General features: G+C 50.2%; 1 protein-coding gene across 1 annotated transcript in view; it reads left to right on the forward strand.

Annotated features, from left to right (window-relative positions):
* The window catches only part of LOC129711044 (unconventional myosin-IXb-like), a 124,091-nt gene that overhangs the window by 70,000 nt on the left and 36,679 nt on the right, over positions 1 to 17,412 (forward strand). The window contains 7 exon segments of the mRNA XM_055658394.1: positions 4,400 to 4,513; positions 5,953 to 5,992; positions 7,927 to 8,049; positions 10,847 to 10,927; positions 13,573 to 13,683; positions 14,155 to 14,277; positions 17,130 to 17,279. Coding sequence (XP_055514369.1) covers positions 4,400 to 4,513; positions 5,953 to 5,992; positions 7,927 to 8,049; positions 10,847 to 10,927; positions 13,573 to 13,683; positions 14,155 to 14,277; positions 17,130 to 17,279 — 742 coding nt within the window.

The following is a 17,412-nucleotide window of genomic DNA, read 5'->3' on the forward strand; positions in this document are numbered from 1 at the left end:
ACCTCACCAACCTCCTAGAAAAGTGATGGAAAATGTTTGTCACCGAGCCTATTTAAGGGCCCCCATTAAGATGTCGACCTGAAGCTTGGCACAGTGGTGCTGCGGTAGAGTTGCTGCCTTACCGCGCCAGAGATCCCGGTTCGATCCTGACTACGGGTGCTGTCTGTATGGAGTTTGTACGTACAGGTTTGTAGGTTAATTGGCTTTTGTAAATTGTCCCGACTGTGTGGGATAGTGCTTGTGTACGCGGTGAGTGCTGGTCGGCATGGACCCGAAGGGCCTGTTTGGAAGGTTTAAAGTCCTAATCAGAAGTTTTCTGAGCTCTCAAGACCAGAGGGAGGAGGGTTAGGAAGGGAATTCCTGAGCCTATTTAGACCAAGGTCTAGTAAAGATATAAAGTTTCCATCTCTGAAGGACACAAATGAACTAGTTGGTTTTATCCATTAATATGGTAATTTCATTGCCATTTTAATATTGTAATTCTGTAAATGTTTGCCTTCCTAAACCGGGCCGGTGGGATTTGAACTCACAAACATCCATCTGGATTGCTACTCCATGATTGGACTCTTGGGTCCACAGGTGACTCGAGGTGATTCCAGAGAAATGATGCGTCTGTAATTCTGTGCCCTTGAGGAAAGGAGTTTTATTTTGGCTGCGGATCAGTTATGTAACTGTTGGCACCATTGCATTGATGTTACTTCCCCCGCAATGCTTGTCGTCAAAAAACTGCCGGTGAAACATGTGGAGAAGCAAAGAACTGCAGATGCTGGTTTACCAACGGAAAAAAAAAAACACACAAAGTGCTGGAGTAACTTAGCGGGTCAGGCGGCGTCTCTGGAAGACATGAATGGGTGGCGTTTCGGGTCGGAAACCCTTCTTCAGCCCGATGGCGCACCGGTTGAGTTGCTGCCTTACAGCGCCAGAGACCCAGGTTCGATCCTGACTACGGGTGCTGTCCGCGTGGAGTTTGCACGATCTCCCTGTGACCGCCTGGTTTCCCTTCGGTTTCCTCCCACTCCCCAAAGCCGTGACAGGTTTGTAGGTTAATTGGCTTCAGTAAAAATTGTAAATTGTGCCGTGTGTGTGTGTGTGTGTGTGTGTCTGTGTGTGTGTGTGTGTGTGTGCGTGTGTGCGTGTGTGTGTCTGTGTGTGTGTGTGTGTGTCTGTGTGTGTGTGTGTGTGTGTGTGTGTGTGTGTGCGTGTGTGTTGGATGGTGCTAGTGTACGGGGTGGTCGCTGGTCGGCGCGGACTCGGTGGGCCAAGAATGGGCCAGTTTCCGCGCTGTATCTGTCAAGCCTAAAGATAAACGTCACCTATCCATTTTCTGCCTGGCCCGCTGTGTTACTCCAGCACTTGGTGAACTGTGTGACTTTTCTCGAGCCAGTGGGTTTTCTACTGAGGCCACCTTGTGTGTGTGTGTGTGTGTTTTTCTTTGCATGCAACGGGTAAGAGGGACTAGTGCGATCGCTAAAGATGGCTTGTGCTCAGTTCCCCCCTCGTGTGCCTGTGTGTTTCTACAGCAGATCTGTTCTCGATCTCTCATTTGAAAGTTCTTGTGAAGATTTCAGTGTTGAATCCTTTGAAGACATCTTTGCCCTTGGCAGCGGCAAGAAGTAAGTAAGAGGCAGCTCCTGCTCTTCAGCGGAGGCACCGACCGACCCAGGGCACCCCAAGCCCTTCTGGAGGACAAGGGTCACGGCTGCCCCCCCCCCCACCTTAATCCCATTCTTTCCGCAGTATTCAATCCTTTTTTAAAAACATTTTAAAGACCTTGGCTGCAATTTTCAGAGCACGAGGTTTATTCCTGGAATTAATTCATTGCCACGGGCATCTGCGGAGGCCAAGACAATGGGTGTTTTTATGACAGATTCTTGATTAGCGCGGGTGTCAGGCGTTGTGGTGGAGAAGGCGGGTAGAGAGGGAAAGATAGATCAGCCGTGATTGAATGGCGGAGTAGACTCGACGGGCCAGAAATGGCCTAATTCTGCACCTGTGCCTTATGAATGACAACCCACCCCTTACACACATTCCTCTGGACTTGACCTATTAAGCTTTTAATACGACCCTGGTGTGTTTCAAAGATAACGTACGGCATTGTGGCCCCTCCATCATTAAGGCCACGTCTAGTCCTTGTATTCCAGAGACCCTCACGGTGGTGGGTCTGCACCATAGCAGCCGCCTTTGTTACTGTTTATGTCCAATCCCATGGGATTCTGTGTGGACTTTGGAACACATACGACCTTTGGCACAGGTCAAATTGGCCGACAATGGCCAAGTGCTTGACCAATGGTGGTCCTCATCATCTCCAGATAGGTCCACGTTGACCTGGTCTAGGTATCTTCAGGGGGTTGAGGGGGGGGGGAGGGGGGGGGCACAACTTGGTACCTCGGGAAGGTTTGAGATCAAGGGGGAAGCTGGAGAAGGTAGTGAGAGGGGTTGGGAGAACTAGTATCTTCTCGAGGTTCAGTTCACTGCAGTGCTGTCACCTCCTGGGGAAAGGAGATTAGAAGGATGAGGTGGGGGGGACCTTATAGAAACATATAAAATTAGAAAAGGACTGGACAAGCTAGATGCAGGAACAATGTTCCCAATGTTGGGCGAGTCCAGAACCAGGGGCCACACAGTCTTAGAATAAAGGGGAGGCCATTTAAGACTGAGGTGAGAAAAACTTTTTCACCCAGAGAGTTGTGAATTTATGGAATTCCCTGCCACAGAGGGCAGTGGAGACCAAGTCACTGGATGGATTTAAGAGAGAGTTAGATAGAGCTCTAGGGGCTAGTGGGATCGAGGGATACGGGGAGAAGGCAGGCACGGTTTATTGATTGGGGACGATCAGCCATGATCGCAATGAATGGCGGTGCTGGCTCGAAGGGCCGAATGGCCTCCTCCTGCACCTATTTTTTCCTATGTTTCAATGAGATGGAATTTCACACCTTTGGATTTTCTCTTTGCCTGGTGCTTCCGTGGATTCAAGGGCTGAGGTGAGTAACGTTGGAAATGGCAAGCATGGGCTGTGGTGAGGATGCCTCGGGCCAGTGGTAAAGTCCAGTCCGCAGAATCCCCTCCCAGCCAAAGGGTTGCCCATCTCAGTGCCTTAACATTCTGACACACTAATGTTGAATGAATTAGGGTTTTCCATTAATAGATTAACCAAGAAATGTGGAGTTGATTACATTATATTTTGTGTGTGGGGCGATTCCTCCCCAGAGTTGAGTGGGGAAGGGATGGGTCGGAGTTCCATCATGACCCAGACTTGTACCTGAAGGGAATTTTTGACTCGCTAGAATATTTAAAAAAAAAGACAGGGATGCATTGTTGAAACTTTATAAGGCGTTGCTCAGACTGCATTTAGAGCACTGTGAGCAGCTTTGGGCCCCATATCCGAGGAAGGATGTGCTGTTGTTGGAGAGAGTCCAGAGAAGGATTACAAGAATGATCCCGGGTTAACGTATGTATGGTGAGCGTTTGACGGCACTGGGCCTGTGCTCGCTGGAGTTTAGAAGGATGAGGCATTGAAACTTACCGGATGGTGAAAGGCCTGAATAGAGTGGATGTGGAGAGGATGTTTCCACTGGTGGGAGAGTCTCGGACCAGAGGGCACAGCCCCAGAATAAAAGGACGTATCTTTAGAAAGGAGATGAGGAGGAATTTCTTTATTCAGAGGCTGGTGAATCTGTGGAACTCATTGCCACAGGGGCCAAGTCAGTGGATATTTTTAAGGCAGAGATTGGCAGATGCCTGATTTGTACGGGTGTCGGGGGTGGTGGAGAGAATGGAGAAGGATGGGGTTGAGAGGAAGAGATAGATCAGCCAGGATTGAATGGTAGAGCGGACACTGGTTTGGATCGCATTGTGTCAACTTACATTGGAAAACGCAGGAGGTTTATTGACGTGCGTTTGGTGTTTGTACCTACGACCTCTGCTGGGCCGTTACCCTGCTATCTGAGCCACGAGACCATTTAGTGGGCGGCAACGGTGGCGCAGCGGTAGAGTCGCTGCCTTACAGCCGGTTTCGATCCCGACTGCTGCCTTTGCGGAGTTTGCACGTTGTCCCCGCGGGTTTCCACCGGGTGCTCCGGTTTCCTCCCGCGCTCCAAAGACGTGCAGCTTTGTCGGTAAACTAGCTTCAGTAGAAATTGCAAAATTGTCCCCAGTGCATTTACGACAGTGTTGGTGACCTCTAAACTGTATCTCTAAACTGAAAGCTGAACCAAACCGGTGGGGCCGGGTGCTGTTGGGATGTTTGTGAACTGCTGGTGGTCGCATTTGCAATGGGACAATCTGTCGCTGTGGTGGATATTTCTGTGCACTTTTTGTTTGGTGATTGGTCCCTCTCTCATCCTCACCTCTCCTCTCTCCATCTCTCCCCCCCCCCCCCCCCCCCGGAATGGTTTGCTAGTGACTTGCATGCCCAGGTGATGAACAGTATCCGAGGATGGGCCCAATACCCTGACAGCCCTCACGACCACCTCAAACCACTGAGACGCCTCGAGAGACCCCCGGGCCACTATGCGTGAGTTTGCTTCGAGCTGCGCCACGCCACGCCAGCCCGCCAGCCTCCTTGCCCTTGGGTGCGTTTCCTGAGGGGGGGAGGAGGGGGGGGGAGGTCTATGCTGTGGCGGGAGGCACCACGATGCAGTGGGTAGAACCAAGCCCTGCTCTGGCTGCTCGAAGCTCCGCTCCTCCTTATCCCACTTGGCCAAACGAAACGGCACCCCCCTCCACCATAATGGTTGGGGCAATGGGCGGGGAAACTGAGGGGAGGGGGATCCACAGTGGCGCAGCGGATAGAGTCGCCGCCTCACGGAGCCAGAGACACAGGTTCGATCCTAACCTCGGGTACTGTCTGCATTAGAGCTTGCACGTTCTCCCTGCGACTGCATGGGTTGCCACGGTTTCCTCCCTCCTCCCAAACCAAGGACCTGCGGGTTTGTAGGTTAATTGGCCCTGTAAGATGGCCGCCTTGTCAGGAGGAGAAAGTGGGATGACATAGATTTGATGGGCTGAAGGGCCTGTTTCCATGCTGTACCTTACAGTCAACCAGTCAATCTGAGAGGGGGGGGGTGGAATGGTTTGAGTGGGAGATAGTTGTAGGTGAGAATGTGGGGAGGGGTGCAGAGGAGATTGGGCAGGAGGAGGAGAGGGAAGCCAGGTTATGGCTGGGAATGAAGAGAGGGTGGCAGGTCTAGGGGTGAGGACGTATTGGTGGGTTTAGGGTAATTATTGCCACGAGGGCAGAGGGCAGAGGGCAGGGGGTCTCCGAGTCTGGTGGTCACGCCCCGAAAGGGGGGTGGAATGACAATGGCCGTCCAAGAGTGCGGGGATTCCTGAAGAGGTGACCCAGAGCCAGGCCACTTGTAATGTGCAGGAGAATGGGGTTTGGAGGGAGAGATAGATCAGCCATGATTGAATGGCAGAGTAGACTTGATGGGCCGAATGGCCTAATTCTGCTCCTGTCACTTATGACCTTATGTGCAGGAAGGAACTGCAGATGCTGGTTTGAACACAAAATACTGAGGTAACTCAGCGGGGGATGGGACGGGCTGCATCACTGGAGAGGAGAAATGGTTGACGTTTCGGGTGGAGACTCTTCTTCAGACTGAGTCAGGAGAGAGGGAGATCCAGAAGGAGAGGGTCTCGCCCCGTTCCTTCTCTCCAGAGATGCTGCCTGTCCCGCTGAGTTACTCCGGCACTTTATGTCCACTTGTCACGTACACCTCCCAATGGCCCCACCTCAACTTTGAAGGCCCTCGGTCACTCAGTCGTTGCCGTGGGCATCCCACCTGACCTCTGACCCCCCAGCCGCCGGTTTCAGCCTATCCGCATGCTGCTTGCTGCCTCTACGCGCCTGCCTGACACTGCTTGCTGATTGGACTAACCTTCGCCATGACGAACGCTCGCTAAAAAAAAAATACGTTAAAAAAAATCGAAAATCCTTTGGTATCTCAACAGGAAAAATAAAGGTTTGAAACAGAAGATTGTCATTCCCAAGGTAAGTGGCCTCTTACGATCGACGTTCCTAACCGTTTATTCGTGATTCTTCCTGGCACTCTGGCCAGAATAACAAGGGACAGACAGAGTAGGGGAATCGAGGACCAGAGGACATAGGTTCAAGGTGAAGGGGAAAAGATTTAATAGGAATCTGAAGGAGGTAACATTTTAACACACAAAGGGTGGTGGGGTGTACGGTACGGGCTGCCAGAGGAGGTAGTTGAGGCTGGGACTATCCCAACGTTTGGGAAACAGTCAGACAGGTACATGGATAGGACCGGTTTGGAGGGATATGGACAGGTGGGGCTGGGACAAGTTGGCCAGTCGGGGCAAGTTGGGCCGAAGGGCCTGTTTCCGCACCATGACTCCAACATATGAGATACAGGGAATCTTCAACATCAACTAATTGGTGGAGTATATTCATGGCCTATCATTGTTGTCATGGCAGCCAGCAACAAACCAAAAATGTCTGAAAGGTCCTGACTCATATAGGTGTCCAGTTTAGTTTATAATTGTCACGTGCACCGAGGTACAGTGAAAAGCTTCTTGTTGCGTGCTTCAAGAGTCAGTGGAACAACTATACATGATAACAATCAAGCTGTCCACAGTGGACAGATACAGGATAAAGGGAATTACATTTAGTGCAAGGTAAAGTCCGATTAAAGATAGTCCGAAGGTCTCCAATGAGGTAGAGGGTAGGTCAGGCCTATTGGCGGTAGGATGGTTCAGTTGCCTGATAACAGCTAGGAAGAAACTGTCCCTGAATCTGGAGGTGTGCGTTTCCCTAAAGACACTTCTGTGCCAACTGTTTCCACAGTTTTAAGTCTAAAGTAAAAGTCTCTTAAGAGCGGTGGGTGGGGGGGGGGTTAGGGAGGGAATTTCTGAGCTTATTTAGACCAAGGCCTGGTAAAGATTTGGTGTTTCCACCTCTGAAGGGCACGAGGGCACTAGCTGGACGGCACGGACCCGGTGGGCCGAACGGCCTGTTTCCGCACTGTATCTGTAAAGTCCAAAGGCAAGTGAGGAGACATATCCTCTCTGAGCTCGTACATCCCACCCTGAGAGCTGGTGAGGAAGAGTCGTTGCAGGCCAGGACAGCCGGTTTGTTGTTAGATTGGGGAATTGAGGCCAGGCAGGGGATTTGAGGCCAGGCAGGGTAATTGAGGCCAGGCAGGAGAATGCTCCTTCACCAGGGATCATCCAGATCAGTTCCATCCCAGCATCTTAGAGGGGCGACACGGTGGCGCAGCGGCAGAGTTGCCAGAGACCCGGGTTCGATCCCATCTATTGGTGCTGCCTGTGCGGAATTTGCACGTTCTCCCCGTGACCGCGTGGGTTTTCTCCGGGTGCTCCGGTTTCCTCCCACACTCCAAAGACGTCCAGGTTTGTAGGTTAATTGGCTTGGTATAATTGGAAATTGTCCCTAGTGTGTGTGTGTAGGACAGTGTAAGTGTGGGGATCGCTGGTCGGCGCGGACCCGGTGGGCCGAAGGGCCTGTTTCCGTGCTGTATCTCTGAACTGAACCTAATCTAATTTTCACCAAGTCTGCTGGTGAGCAGCAGACATGGGGGGGGGGGGGGTTGAAAAGAAGAGAGGCTTAAATCCAACTGGATTGATGACAAATTCCCAGTCCGGGTGGATTTCCTGACCCTCCCAGTTGGGATGATATGATAAACATGGTTTAATTGTTCCTGATTAACAGAGTTTAACTTCCCCTCTATCCACGATGATTCCTGATCGTGTGAACAGTCGGCTGTAGATAGTCTAGACTAACCCCGCTACAAAATGGTTCCTTCCTAGTCTTAGGCTTGTCACCGTGCAAAATGGCTCAATCCTACCGATTATTGCCATCTCTGCAAACGTGCCTCGGACTCTGCTGCCAACCAACCCCTTGTGACAAACCTTTTCTCTCCTCCTACCACGCCCTTCCCCCAGAACCTCATCGACTCCAGTTCCTTGAAGTACATTGTGGGCATGACCCTTCACGACCGCACCACCAAATCCCTGCTCCACCTGCACAAGAAGAAGAAACCGCCCAGCATCAGCGCACAGTTCCAGGTGAGTGTCTTGGGCCCATGTTTAACCAAAAGGGATGGCAGGTGTTGAGGGGGGGAGGGTTGCTCCATGTCACTGAGATGTCCCTGTCCTGCCCGTGTTTGATGGGACCATGTAAAGGAAGCTGTGCACCATCTCACCTGACTTGTCCCTCTCCTCAACGTATTGTTTCCCTCTACTCACCTGACTTGTGTTCCTCTCCTCAAAAGGGCCAGTGGAATCAAGGGATATCAAGGGAGAAGGCAGACACGGGTTATTGATTGGGGACGATATAGAAGTTGGGATGTAATGTTAAAATTGTACAAGGCGTTGGTGAGGCCAATTCTGGAGTACGGTGCACAATTTTGGTCGCCTAATTATAGGAAGGATGTCAACAAAATAGAGCGAGTACAGAGGAGATTTACTAGAATGTTGCCTGGGTTTCAGCAACTAAGTTACAGAGAAAGGTTGAACAAGTTAGGGCTTTATTCTTTGGAGCGCAGAAGGTTAAGGAGGGACTTGATAGAGGTCTTTAAAATGATGAGAGGGATAGACAGAGTTGATGTGGACAAGCTTTTCCCTTTGAGAATAGGGAAGATTCAAACAAAGGGACATGACTTGAGAATTAAGGGACAGAAGTTTAGGGACAACATGAGGGGGAACTTCTTTACTCAGAGAGTGGTAGCTGTGTGGAATGAGCTTCCAGTGAAGGTGGTGGAGGCAGGTTCGATTTTATCATTTAAAAATAAATTAGATAGTTACATGGACGGGAAAGGAATGGAGGGTTATGGTCCGAGCGCAGGTATATGGGACTAGGGGAGAATACGTGTTTGGCACGGACTAGGAGGGTCGAGATGGCCTGTTTCCGTGCTGTAATTGTTATATGGTTATATGATCAGCCATGATCACAATGAATGGCGGTGCTGGCTGATCGGTGAATGGCGGTGCTGACGCCCAGCTGATCGCAATGAAGGGCCGAATGGCCTCCTGCACCTATTGTCTATGTTTCTATGTTGATGGGACAAATGTAGAAGGGACTTTGCTCCATATAACCCAGATGTACTCGTCCTCGAAGCGTTTGATGGGTCCAGTGTAGATGGGACTGTGTTGGCCCTGTCCTGGAAGTGTTGATGGGAGAATGTGGATGGAAGCTTTGCTCCATATAACCAGATGTGTCCCCCCCCCCTCATCAAGCTGATTGTCGAGCTTTGCTCTATGTAAACCGTCTGAGTTGTCCCGTTTGAGAAGGAACTGCAGATGCTGGAACAATCGAAGGTAGACAAAAATGCTGGAGAAACTCAGCGGGTGAGGCGGCATCTATGGAGCGAAGGAATGGGTGACGTTTCGGGTCGAGACCCGGAAGGGTCTCGACCCGAAACGTCGCCTATTCCTTCGCTCCATAGATGCTGCCTCACCCTTAAGTGTCTCGACCCGAAACGTCACCCATTCCTTCGCTCCATAGATGCTGCCTCACCCTTCAGTGTCTCGACCCGAAACGTCACCTATTCCTTCGCTCCATAGATGCTGCCTCACCCTTCAGTGTCTCGACCCGAAACGTCATCTATTCCTTCGCTCCATAGATGCTGCCCCACCCTTAAGAGTCTCGACCCGAAACGTCACCCATTCCTTCGCTCCATAGATGCTGCCTCACCCGCTGAGTTTCTCCAGCATTTTTGTCTACCACCTGAGGTGTCCCTGTCTTCAATGTGTTGGGTGCGACTAAATGGCTTACTCCTTATTCTTAAACTGTGGCCCCTGGTTCTGGACTCCCTCAACATCGGGAACATGTTTCCTGCCTCTAGCGTGTCCAAGCCCTTGACAATCTTATATGTTTCCAATGAGATCCCTCTCATCCTTCTCATCTCATCCTTCTAAACTGCAGAGTGTACAAGCCCAGCCGCTCCATTCTCTCAGCATACGACAGTCCCGCCATCCCGGGAATTAACCTTGTACACCTACACTGCACTCCCTCACACAGAGAGTAGTGAGTGTCTGGATTTCTCTGCCACAGAGGGTAGTTGAGGCCACAGTTCATTGGCTATATTTAAGAGGGAGTTAGATGTGGCCCTTGTGGCTAAAGGGATCAGGGGGTATGGAGAGAAGGCAGGTACAGGATACTAAGTTGCATGATCAGCCATGATCATATTGAATGGCGGTGCAGGCTCGAAGGGCCGAATGGCCTACTCCTGCACCTATTTTCTATTTCTAATAGCAAGAATGTCCTTCCTCAAATTAGAGGACCAAAACGGCACACAATACTCCAGATGTGGTCTCACTATGGCCCTGTACAACTGCAGAAGGACCTCTTTGATCCTATATTCGATTCCTCTTGTTATAAAAGGCCAACAGGCCATTCGCTTTCTTCACTGCCTGCTTTACCTGCATGCTTATGTATTGGGAGCTTTGCTCTATCTACCCTGAGTTGTCCCTGGCACGGAGTCATTGAGACCAGCCCAACCAAGTCCACGTGTCCATCAACCAGCCATTTGTACTAATCCTACGTTAATCCCATTCCGTCTACTCTCCCCGCGCTCACATCAACCCCCAGACCCCAGCGTTCCCCACCCTGGTAGATTCTCCCGACCTCCCACACACTCGGGACAAAGCACAGCGACCGACCTACTGGGAGGGAAGACCATGTTTGGTACCTACACGTTGGGTAGGAGCAGAGGTCAGGATTGAACCCTGGTCACTGATGGAGCAGTGGAGAGGCGAGTGCCACCACCGCGCTTGCTTCCATGGGAGTGGGCGATGGGGCAGTGTGGAGCCAGCTTTATGTCCAAGAGCAGATTGTTTATACGGATGCTGGTTGATTTTCCAGGCCTCTCTGAACAAGCTGATGGAAGCTCTGGGCAAAGCAGAGCCTTTCTTCATCCGGTGCATCCGCTCAAATGCCAAGAAGGTGAGGGGAGGTTTGGGGAACGGAGTGAGTGATGGGTTGGGATCAATGTTCTACCATGGGTTGGTCTGAGCATTGGATGGTGTCTGGGGGGGGGGGGGGGGGGGGGGGCAGGGGGGGGGGGTGGGACTTGCTGAGGCTTTAACAGCTCCTCAGCCCGAGCTATCCAAAGACGTACAGGTTTGTTGGTCAATTGGCTTGGTAAATGTTTTTTAAAAATTGTCCCTGGTGGTTGTAGATTAGTGCTAATGTGTGGGGATCGCTGGTCGGCACGGGCCCGGTGGGCCGAAGGGCCTGTTTCTGCACTGCATCTCTTTACTAAAACTAAACAAAACTATCAGCTGGGTTCCCCATCTCTTGAGAGCTGAAGAAGGGTCTCCACCCGAAACGTCACCTGTTCCTTTTTCTCCAGAGATGCTGCCTGTCCCGCTGAGTTACTCCAGCAATTTATGTCTCATCTGAGAACTTTTTTGTATGGTTTGTTTTTGTTGGTTTCTTGTTTGTTGTGTTTTTGCTTGTGTGTGTGTGTGTGTGTGTGTATATGTGTGTATGTGTATGTGTGTGTGTGTGTGTGTGTGTGTGTGTGTATGTATGTGTGTGTGTGTGTATGCATATATATGTGTGTGTATGTATATATATGTGTGTATGTGTGTGTGTGTGTGTGTATGTATATATGTGTATATGTATGTATGTGTGTATGTATATATATGTGTGTGTATGTATGTGTGTGTATATATGTGTGTATGTATATATATGTGTGTATGTATGTGTGTGTATGTATATATATGTGTGTATGTATATGTATGTGTGTGTGTGTGTGTATGTATATATATATATGTGTATATATATATATATATGTGTGTATATATATGTATGTGTATGTGTGTATACACAAATATGTATGTACATATATATATATATATATACACACTGACCATTTTTTTTCTCTCGTTTATTATATTGTTTACAGTGTGCTCTGTTTACATATTCTGTTGTGCTGCAGCAAGTAAGAATTTCATTGTTCTATCTGGGACACATGACAATAAAACACTTGACTCCCTCGAGCACAGATTAATTGAAAAATACAGCATGGAAACGGGCCTTCTAATTGTTTTTTCCAATAAAATCAATCAGAGTCCGTACCGGATCACCTGTTCCCACTGAAGAAGGGTTCCGACCTCGAAACATCACCTGTCCATGTTCTGCGGTGATGCTGCCTGACCTGCTGAGTGACCCCAGCACTTTGTGCCTTTTTAACCCGTTCACATAGTTTGATACTATTTCTGTGATGAACGGTGATGAAACAAAATAGAGCGGAGGTGCAGAACCTGGCGGACTGGTGCACACGTAACAACTTGTCACTAAACACCTCCAAGACCAAGGAGCTGATTATTGACTTCAGGAGGTCCCATAATGGAGAATACGCCCCAATCTCCATTTACGGGGAAAGTGTGGAGAGAGTGTCCAGCTTTAAGTTTCTGGGCACTCACATTTCAGAGGACCTCACATGGTCCACCAACACCGCTGCGCTGGTCAAGAAGGCACAGCAACGACTGTTCTTCCTGAGGACATTAAAAAAGACTCGTCTGCCCCAACAGCTGCTGACAACGTTCTACCGCTGCACCACAGAGAGCATATTAACGTATGGCATCTCTGTGTGGTATCTCAGCTGCACGGAGGCAGAGAGGAGAGCTCTTCAGCGCGTCGTCCACAGAGCGCAGAGGATCATTGGGACAGAGTTACCAGCCTTGGAGGGCATCTACCACACACGGTGCCTCAGGAAGGCCGTCAGCATCCATAAAGACACATCACACCCTTGTAACGGTCTGTTCGAACTACTTCCCTCCGGCAGACGTTACAAGGCCTTCTACGCCCGAACCTCCAGACTCAGAAACAGCTTCATTCCCAGAGCTATAGCGGCTCTGAACCGGCCCTGCTGAGTGCCCCCCATCCCCCCTGGACTGTCTCCCTCGGATGGTCACGACACACAGCTTATTTATTTATTTTACTTTTCTTTTTCATCGGTTGGAGCTGCATACTAAATCTCGTTGCACTGACGTGCAATGACAATAAAAGATATTATTATTATTATTATTATTATTACTCTCCCACTGGGGCCGATTTACAGAGGCCGGTTAAACTACAAACCAGCACGTCTTTGGGATGTGGGAGGAAACCGGAGCGGGGGGTGGGGGGGACACACACGTGCAAACTCCACACAGGCAGCACTCGACGGCAGGGATTGAGCTTTGGCCTCTGGCGCTGTGAGGTAGCGGCTCTACCCGCTGCTCTGAGCTCCAGGGCATGGCCAGCCTTTTTCAGAGGTGAGGCTGAATAAATCGACACATCAACTCCTGGAGGACCATTCCCCGACCTTGGATCCTCCAGTCCAGCAAAATAGTTTAACAGATGTCCCCTTGTAATTGATCAGAGGGCACAATGTGGACGGAGCTTTGCCTGATGTGACCCGACTTGTCCCTGTTCTGAAAGAGTTTGACGGGACTATTGTAGAAGGGGCTTTGCTCTACATAACCACCTGAGTTGTTCCTGCCACAACTGGGGCTCTGCCCACCACGTCAACCAGCGGGCACCCATTTACACTCATCCGCATTCATCCCATGTTTTATTCTCCCCTCCTGTCCCGGCAGCTGGAGCTCTGCTTCGACGATGACCTCGTGCTGCAGCAGCTGAAGTACACGGGGATGCTGGAGACCGTACGCATCCGCCGCTCCGGGTACAGCGCCAAGTACACCTTCCAGGTACGTGTGGCCAGGTACATGTGGCCAGGTACACCTTCCAGGTACATGTGGCCAGGTACACCTTCCAGGTACATGCGGTGGGGAAGGAGGAGATGTGTGGTTGGGGATAGTGAGACCTGAAGTGGGATTTCTGATTTGTGCATCTGGTTTATGTTTGTCCACATGGTCCTCAAACTAGTACGTCTTCCCTGGAACGTGTGAGAGTTGTTGCGTGTGGGATCCGTGTTCCGTGTTCCGGTGAGAATTGGTGCGTGTGGGACCCGTGTGTTTTATTCCAACGTTGTTTATTTTTACCTGTTGATCCTCGCTCGATCCATCGACCAGCTTCACCTGTGACCCATTCCCTGGGAGAAACCGCACTGTCTCACCCTGTGTGGCATCACCCTCACCCTCCCTCTCGCCCTCACCCTCACCCTCACCCTCACCCTCACCCTCACCCTCACCCTCACCTCAGGCCGTTTACCCTTGCAGGAATTCAAGGACCAGTTCCAAGTGCTTCTGCCCAGGGATGCCAAGCCTCTGCAGGAAGCCATCGCTGCCTTGTTCAACAGACTGCAGCTGGACAGGAATAACTGTCAGATCGGCAAAACCAAGGTAGGATGAGTTTAGTTTAGTTGAGTTTGTTGTCACGTGTACCGAGGTACAGTGAGAAGCTTTTGTTGCGTGCTAACCAGTCAGCGGAAAGGTAATACATGATTACAATCGAGCCGTCCGCAGTGTACAGATACAGGATGAAGGGAAAAATGTGAATAACGCTTAGCGCAAGATAAAGTCAGATCAAAGATAGTCCAACGGGGTAGATAGTCGCTCAGGATCGCTCTTGTTTATAGGATGGTTCAGTTGCCTGATAACAGCAGGGGGGAAAAAACTGTCCCTGAATCTGGAGGTGTGTGTTTTCACACTTCTGAGAAGGAATGGGTGATGTTTTGGGTCGGGACCCTTCTTCAGACTGAGTCAGGAGAGAGGGAGATACAGAGATAAGGACGTGCAAAGAGTGAAAATGAGACAAAAGGGGATGGAGATCAGGGAAAACATAGAATAGATCATTGCCTGAAGAAGGGTCTCAACCCGAAATGTCACCCATTCCTTCTCTCCAGAGATGCTGCTTCACCCGCTGAGTTACTCCTGCATTTTGTGTCTACCTTCGATTTAAACCAGCATCTGCAGTTTTTTTCTTACAGATTTTAAATCATTGTTAGCTGGGAGGAGGCAATAACAAAGCAAACAGAGATAAAATGTAAAGACAGTTGGACTGGTCGGAAAACTGGGAAGGGGGGAGGGATGGAGAGAGAGGGAACGCAAAGGCTACTTGAAGTTAGAGTAGTCAATGTTCTTACTGCTGGGGTGTAAGCAGCCCAAGCGAAATATGAGGTGTTGTTCCTCCAATTTGCATTGGGCCTCACTCTGTCAATGGAGGAGGCCCAGGACTGAAGGGTCAGTGTGGGAATGGGAGGGGGAGTGAGTTTAGCAACTGGGAGGTCAGGTAATTTGCTACACTGGCCATCTCTGTAGTGGTGGCTCTGGCTCTGCACACCTCCTCCATCTAGTGGTGAGAAAGAGTACTTTAGTTTTTAGAGATACTGCATGGAAACAGGCCCTTCCGACCATCTAGTCCGTGCCAACCAGCGATCGATCACCCCCTACACTAGCGCCATCCTACACACCAGGGACAATTTTGCAATTTACCAAAGCCAATTTAACCTACAAACCTGTGTTTAAGAGGGAACTGCAGATGCTGGAGAATCGAAGGTTATACAAAAAAGCTGGAGAAACTCACGGGTGCAGCAGCATCTATTTAGGCAATTTACCAAAGCCAATTTTACCTACAACAAACCTGTTGGTCTTTGGAGTGTGGGAGGAAACCGGAGCTCCCGGTGAAAGGTCTGAAGAGAGGGTCCCAACCTGAAACATCACCCATCCTTTTCCTCCAGAGATCCCAGCCTGACCCGCTGAGTTGCTCTAGCACTTTGTGTCTATGTTCGGCCCCCGATAAAACGCAAGCGGTCACGGGGAGAACGTGCAAACTCCGCATAGACAGCACCCATGGTCAGGATCAAACCCGGGTCTCTGGAGCTGTGAGGCAGCAACTCTACCACCGTGGTGCCCTTTGGGAGACATAGAGTTATAGTCATAGAGTGATACAGTGTGGAAACAGGCCCTTCGGCCCAACTTGCCCACACCGGCCAACATGCCCCAGCTACACTTAGTCCCACCTGCCCACATTTGGTCCATATCCCTCCAAACCTGTCCTATCCATGTACCTGTCTAACTGTTTCTTAAATGTTGTGATAGTCCCAGCCTCAACAACCACCTCTGGCAGCTTGTTCCATACACCCACCACCCTTTGTGTGAAAAGGTTACTCCTCAGATTCCTATTAAATCTTTTCCCTTTCACCTTAAACCTATGTCCTCTGGTCCTCGATTCACCTACTCTGGGCAAGAGACTCTGTGCGTCTACCCGATCTATTCCTCTCATGATTTCATACACCTCGGTAAGATCACCCCTCATCCTCCTGCGCTCCAAGGAATAGAGTCCCAGCCTGCTCAACCTCGCCCGATAGCTCACACCCTCTAGTCCTGGCGACATCCTAGTAAATCTTCTCTGCACCCTTTCCAGCTTGACAACATCTTTCCTAGAACACGGTGCCCAGAACTGAACACAATACTCTCTAAATGCGGCCTCACCAATGTCTTATATACAACTGCAACAGGACCTCCCAACTTCTATACTCAATACTCTGGCTGATGAAGGTCAATGTGCCAAATGCCTGTTTTGCCACAGGCATAGTGAAGCATGTGATGATTCTTTGCACCCTGCTCACAATCTTGAAGCAAAAGGCACGGAATGTCCTTGATTCAAGATAGATTCCATCGGGAAGGAATTACAGGAATTCTGTGGGGGAAGAAACTTTGCTGATTCAGGCAAAACAATTTAATACTGAACCAGTCAGAACAGGATAGTGCTCCTTGATACCACTCCATGAATGAGCCTGTAATTAAATATGGAATTATAGACCGGCACAAATTTCATTTCATGGTTTAGTTTAGTTTCGAGATACAGCCCTTCGACCACCGAGTCCGCACCGACCAGCGATCCCTGCGCAGTGACTGGCACGATCCTACACACACTAGGGACAATTTACAATTTTACCACGCCAGTTTTTCCCTGTACGTCTTTGGAGTGTGGGAGGAAACCCGGAGCTCCCGGGGAAAACCCAGGCGTTCACTGTACAGGCAGCGCCCGTAGTCAGGATCGAACCCGGGTCCCTGGCGCTGTGAGGCGGCAACTCTACCTACCGCTGTGTCACGGTGCCGCCCATTGCAGGACCAGCCTAACCCTGGACCTTTGGCTGGAGTAATATTGTTGCCACGAGCACTTCATGCTTCTGTCTGCTCACCACCACCTCTCGTTGCCTCCCCTGCCTCCCTATCCCTTCACTCCCCAGGTCTTCATGAAGGAGTCTGAACGACAGAAGCTTCAGGACATCCTGCACAAGGAGGTGATGAGGAAGATCCTGCTCCTGCAGAACTGGTTCCGGGCGGTCCTGGAGAGGAGGCGCTTTCTGAGGATGAGGCGGGCAGCCATCACAATTCAGGTGGGTGTGGACACAATTGTTTTTGTTTTTCCCCCCCAACAAATATACTTTATTTGTAAAATATTCAATCGTTCAATACTGAAATTCTATTGTCTACCTTCATCAGATTAGTCTGAAGAAGGGTCTCGACCCG

The sequence above is a fragment of the Leucoraja erinacea genome, chromosome 29, assembly GCF_028641065.1.
Source record: "Leucoraja erinacea ecotype New England chromosome 29, Leri_hhj_1, whole genome shotgun sequence".
NCBI classification, from domain to species: domain Eukaryota; kingdom Metazoa; phylum Chordata; class Chondrichthyes; order Rajiformes; family Rajidae; genus Leucoraja; species Leucoraja erinaceus.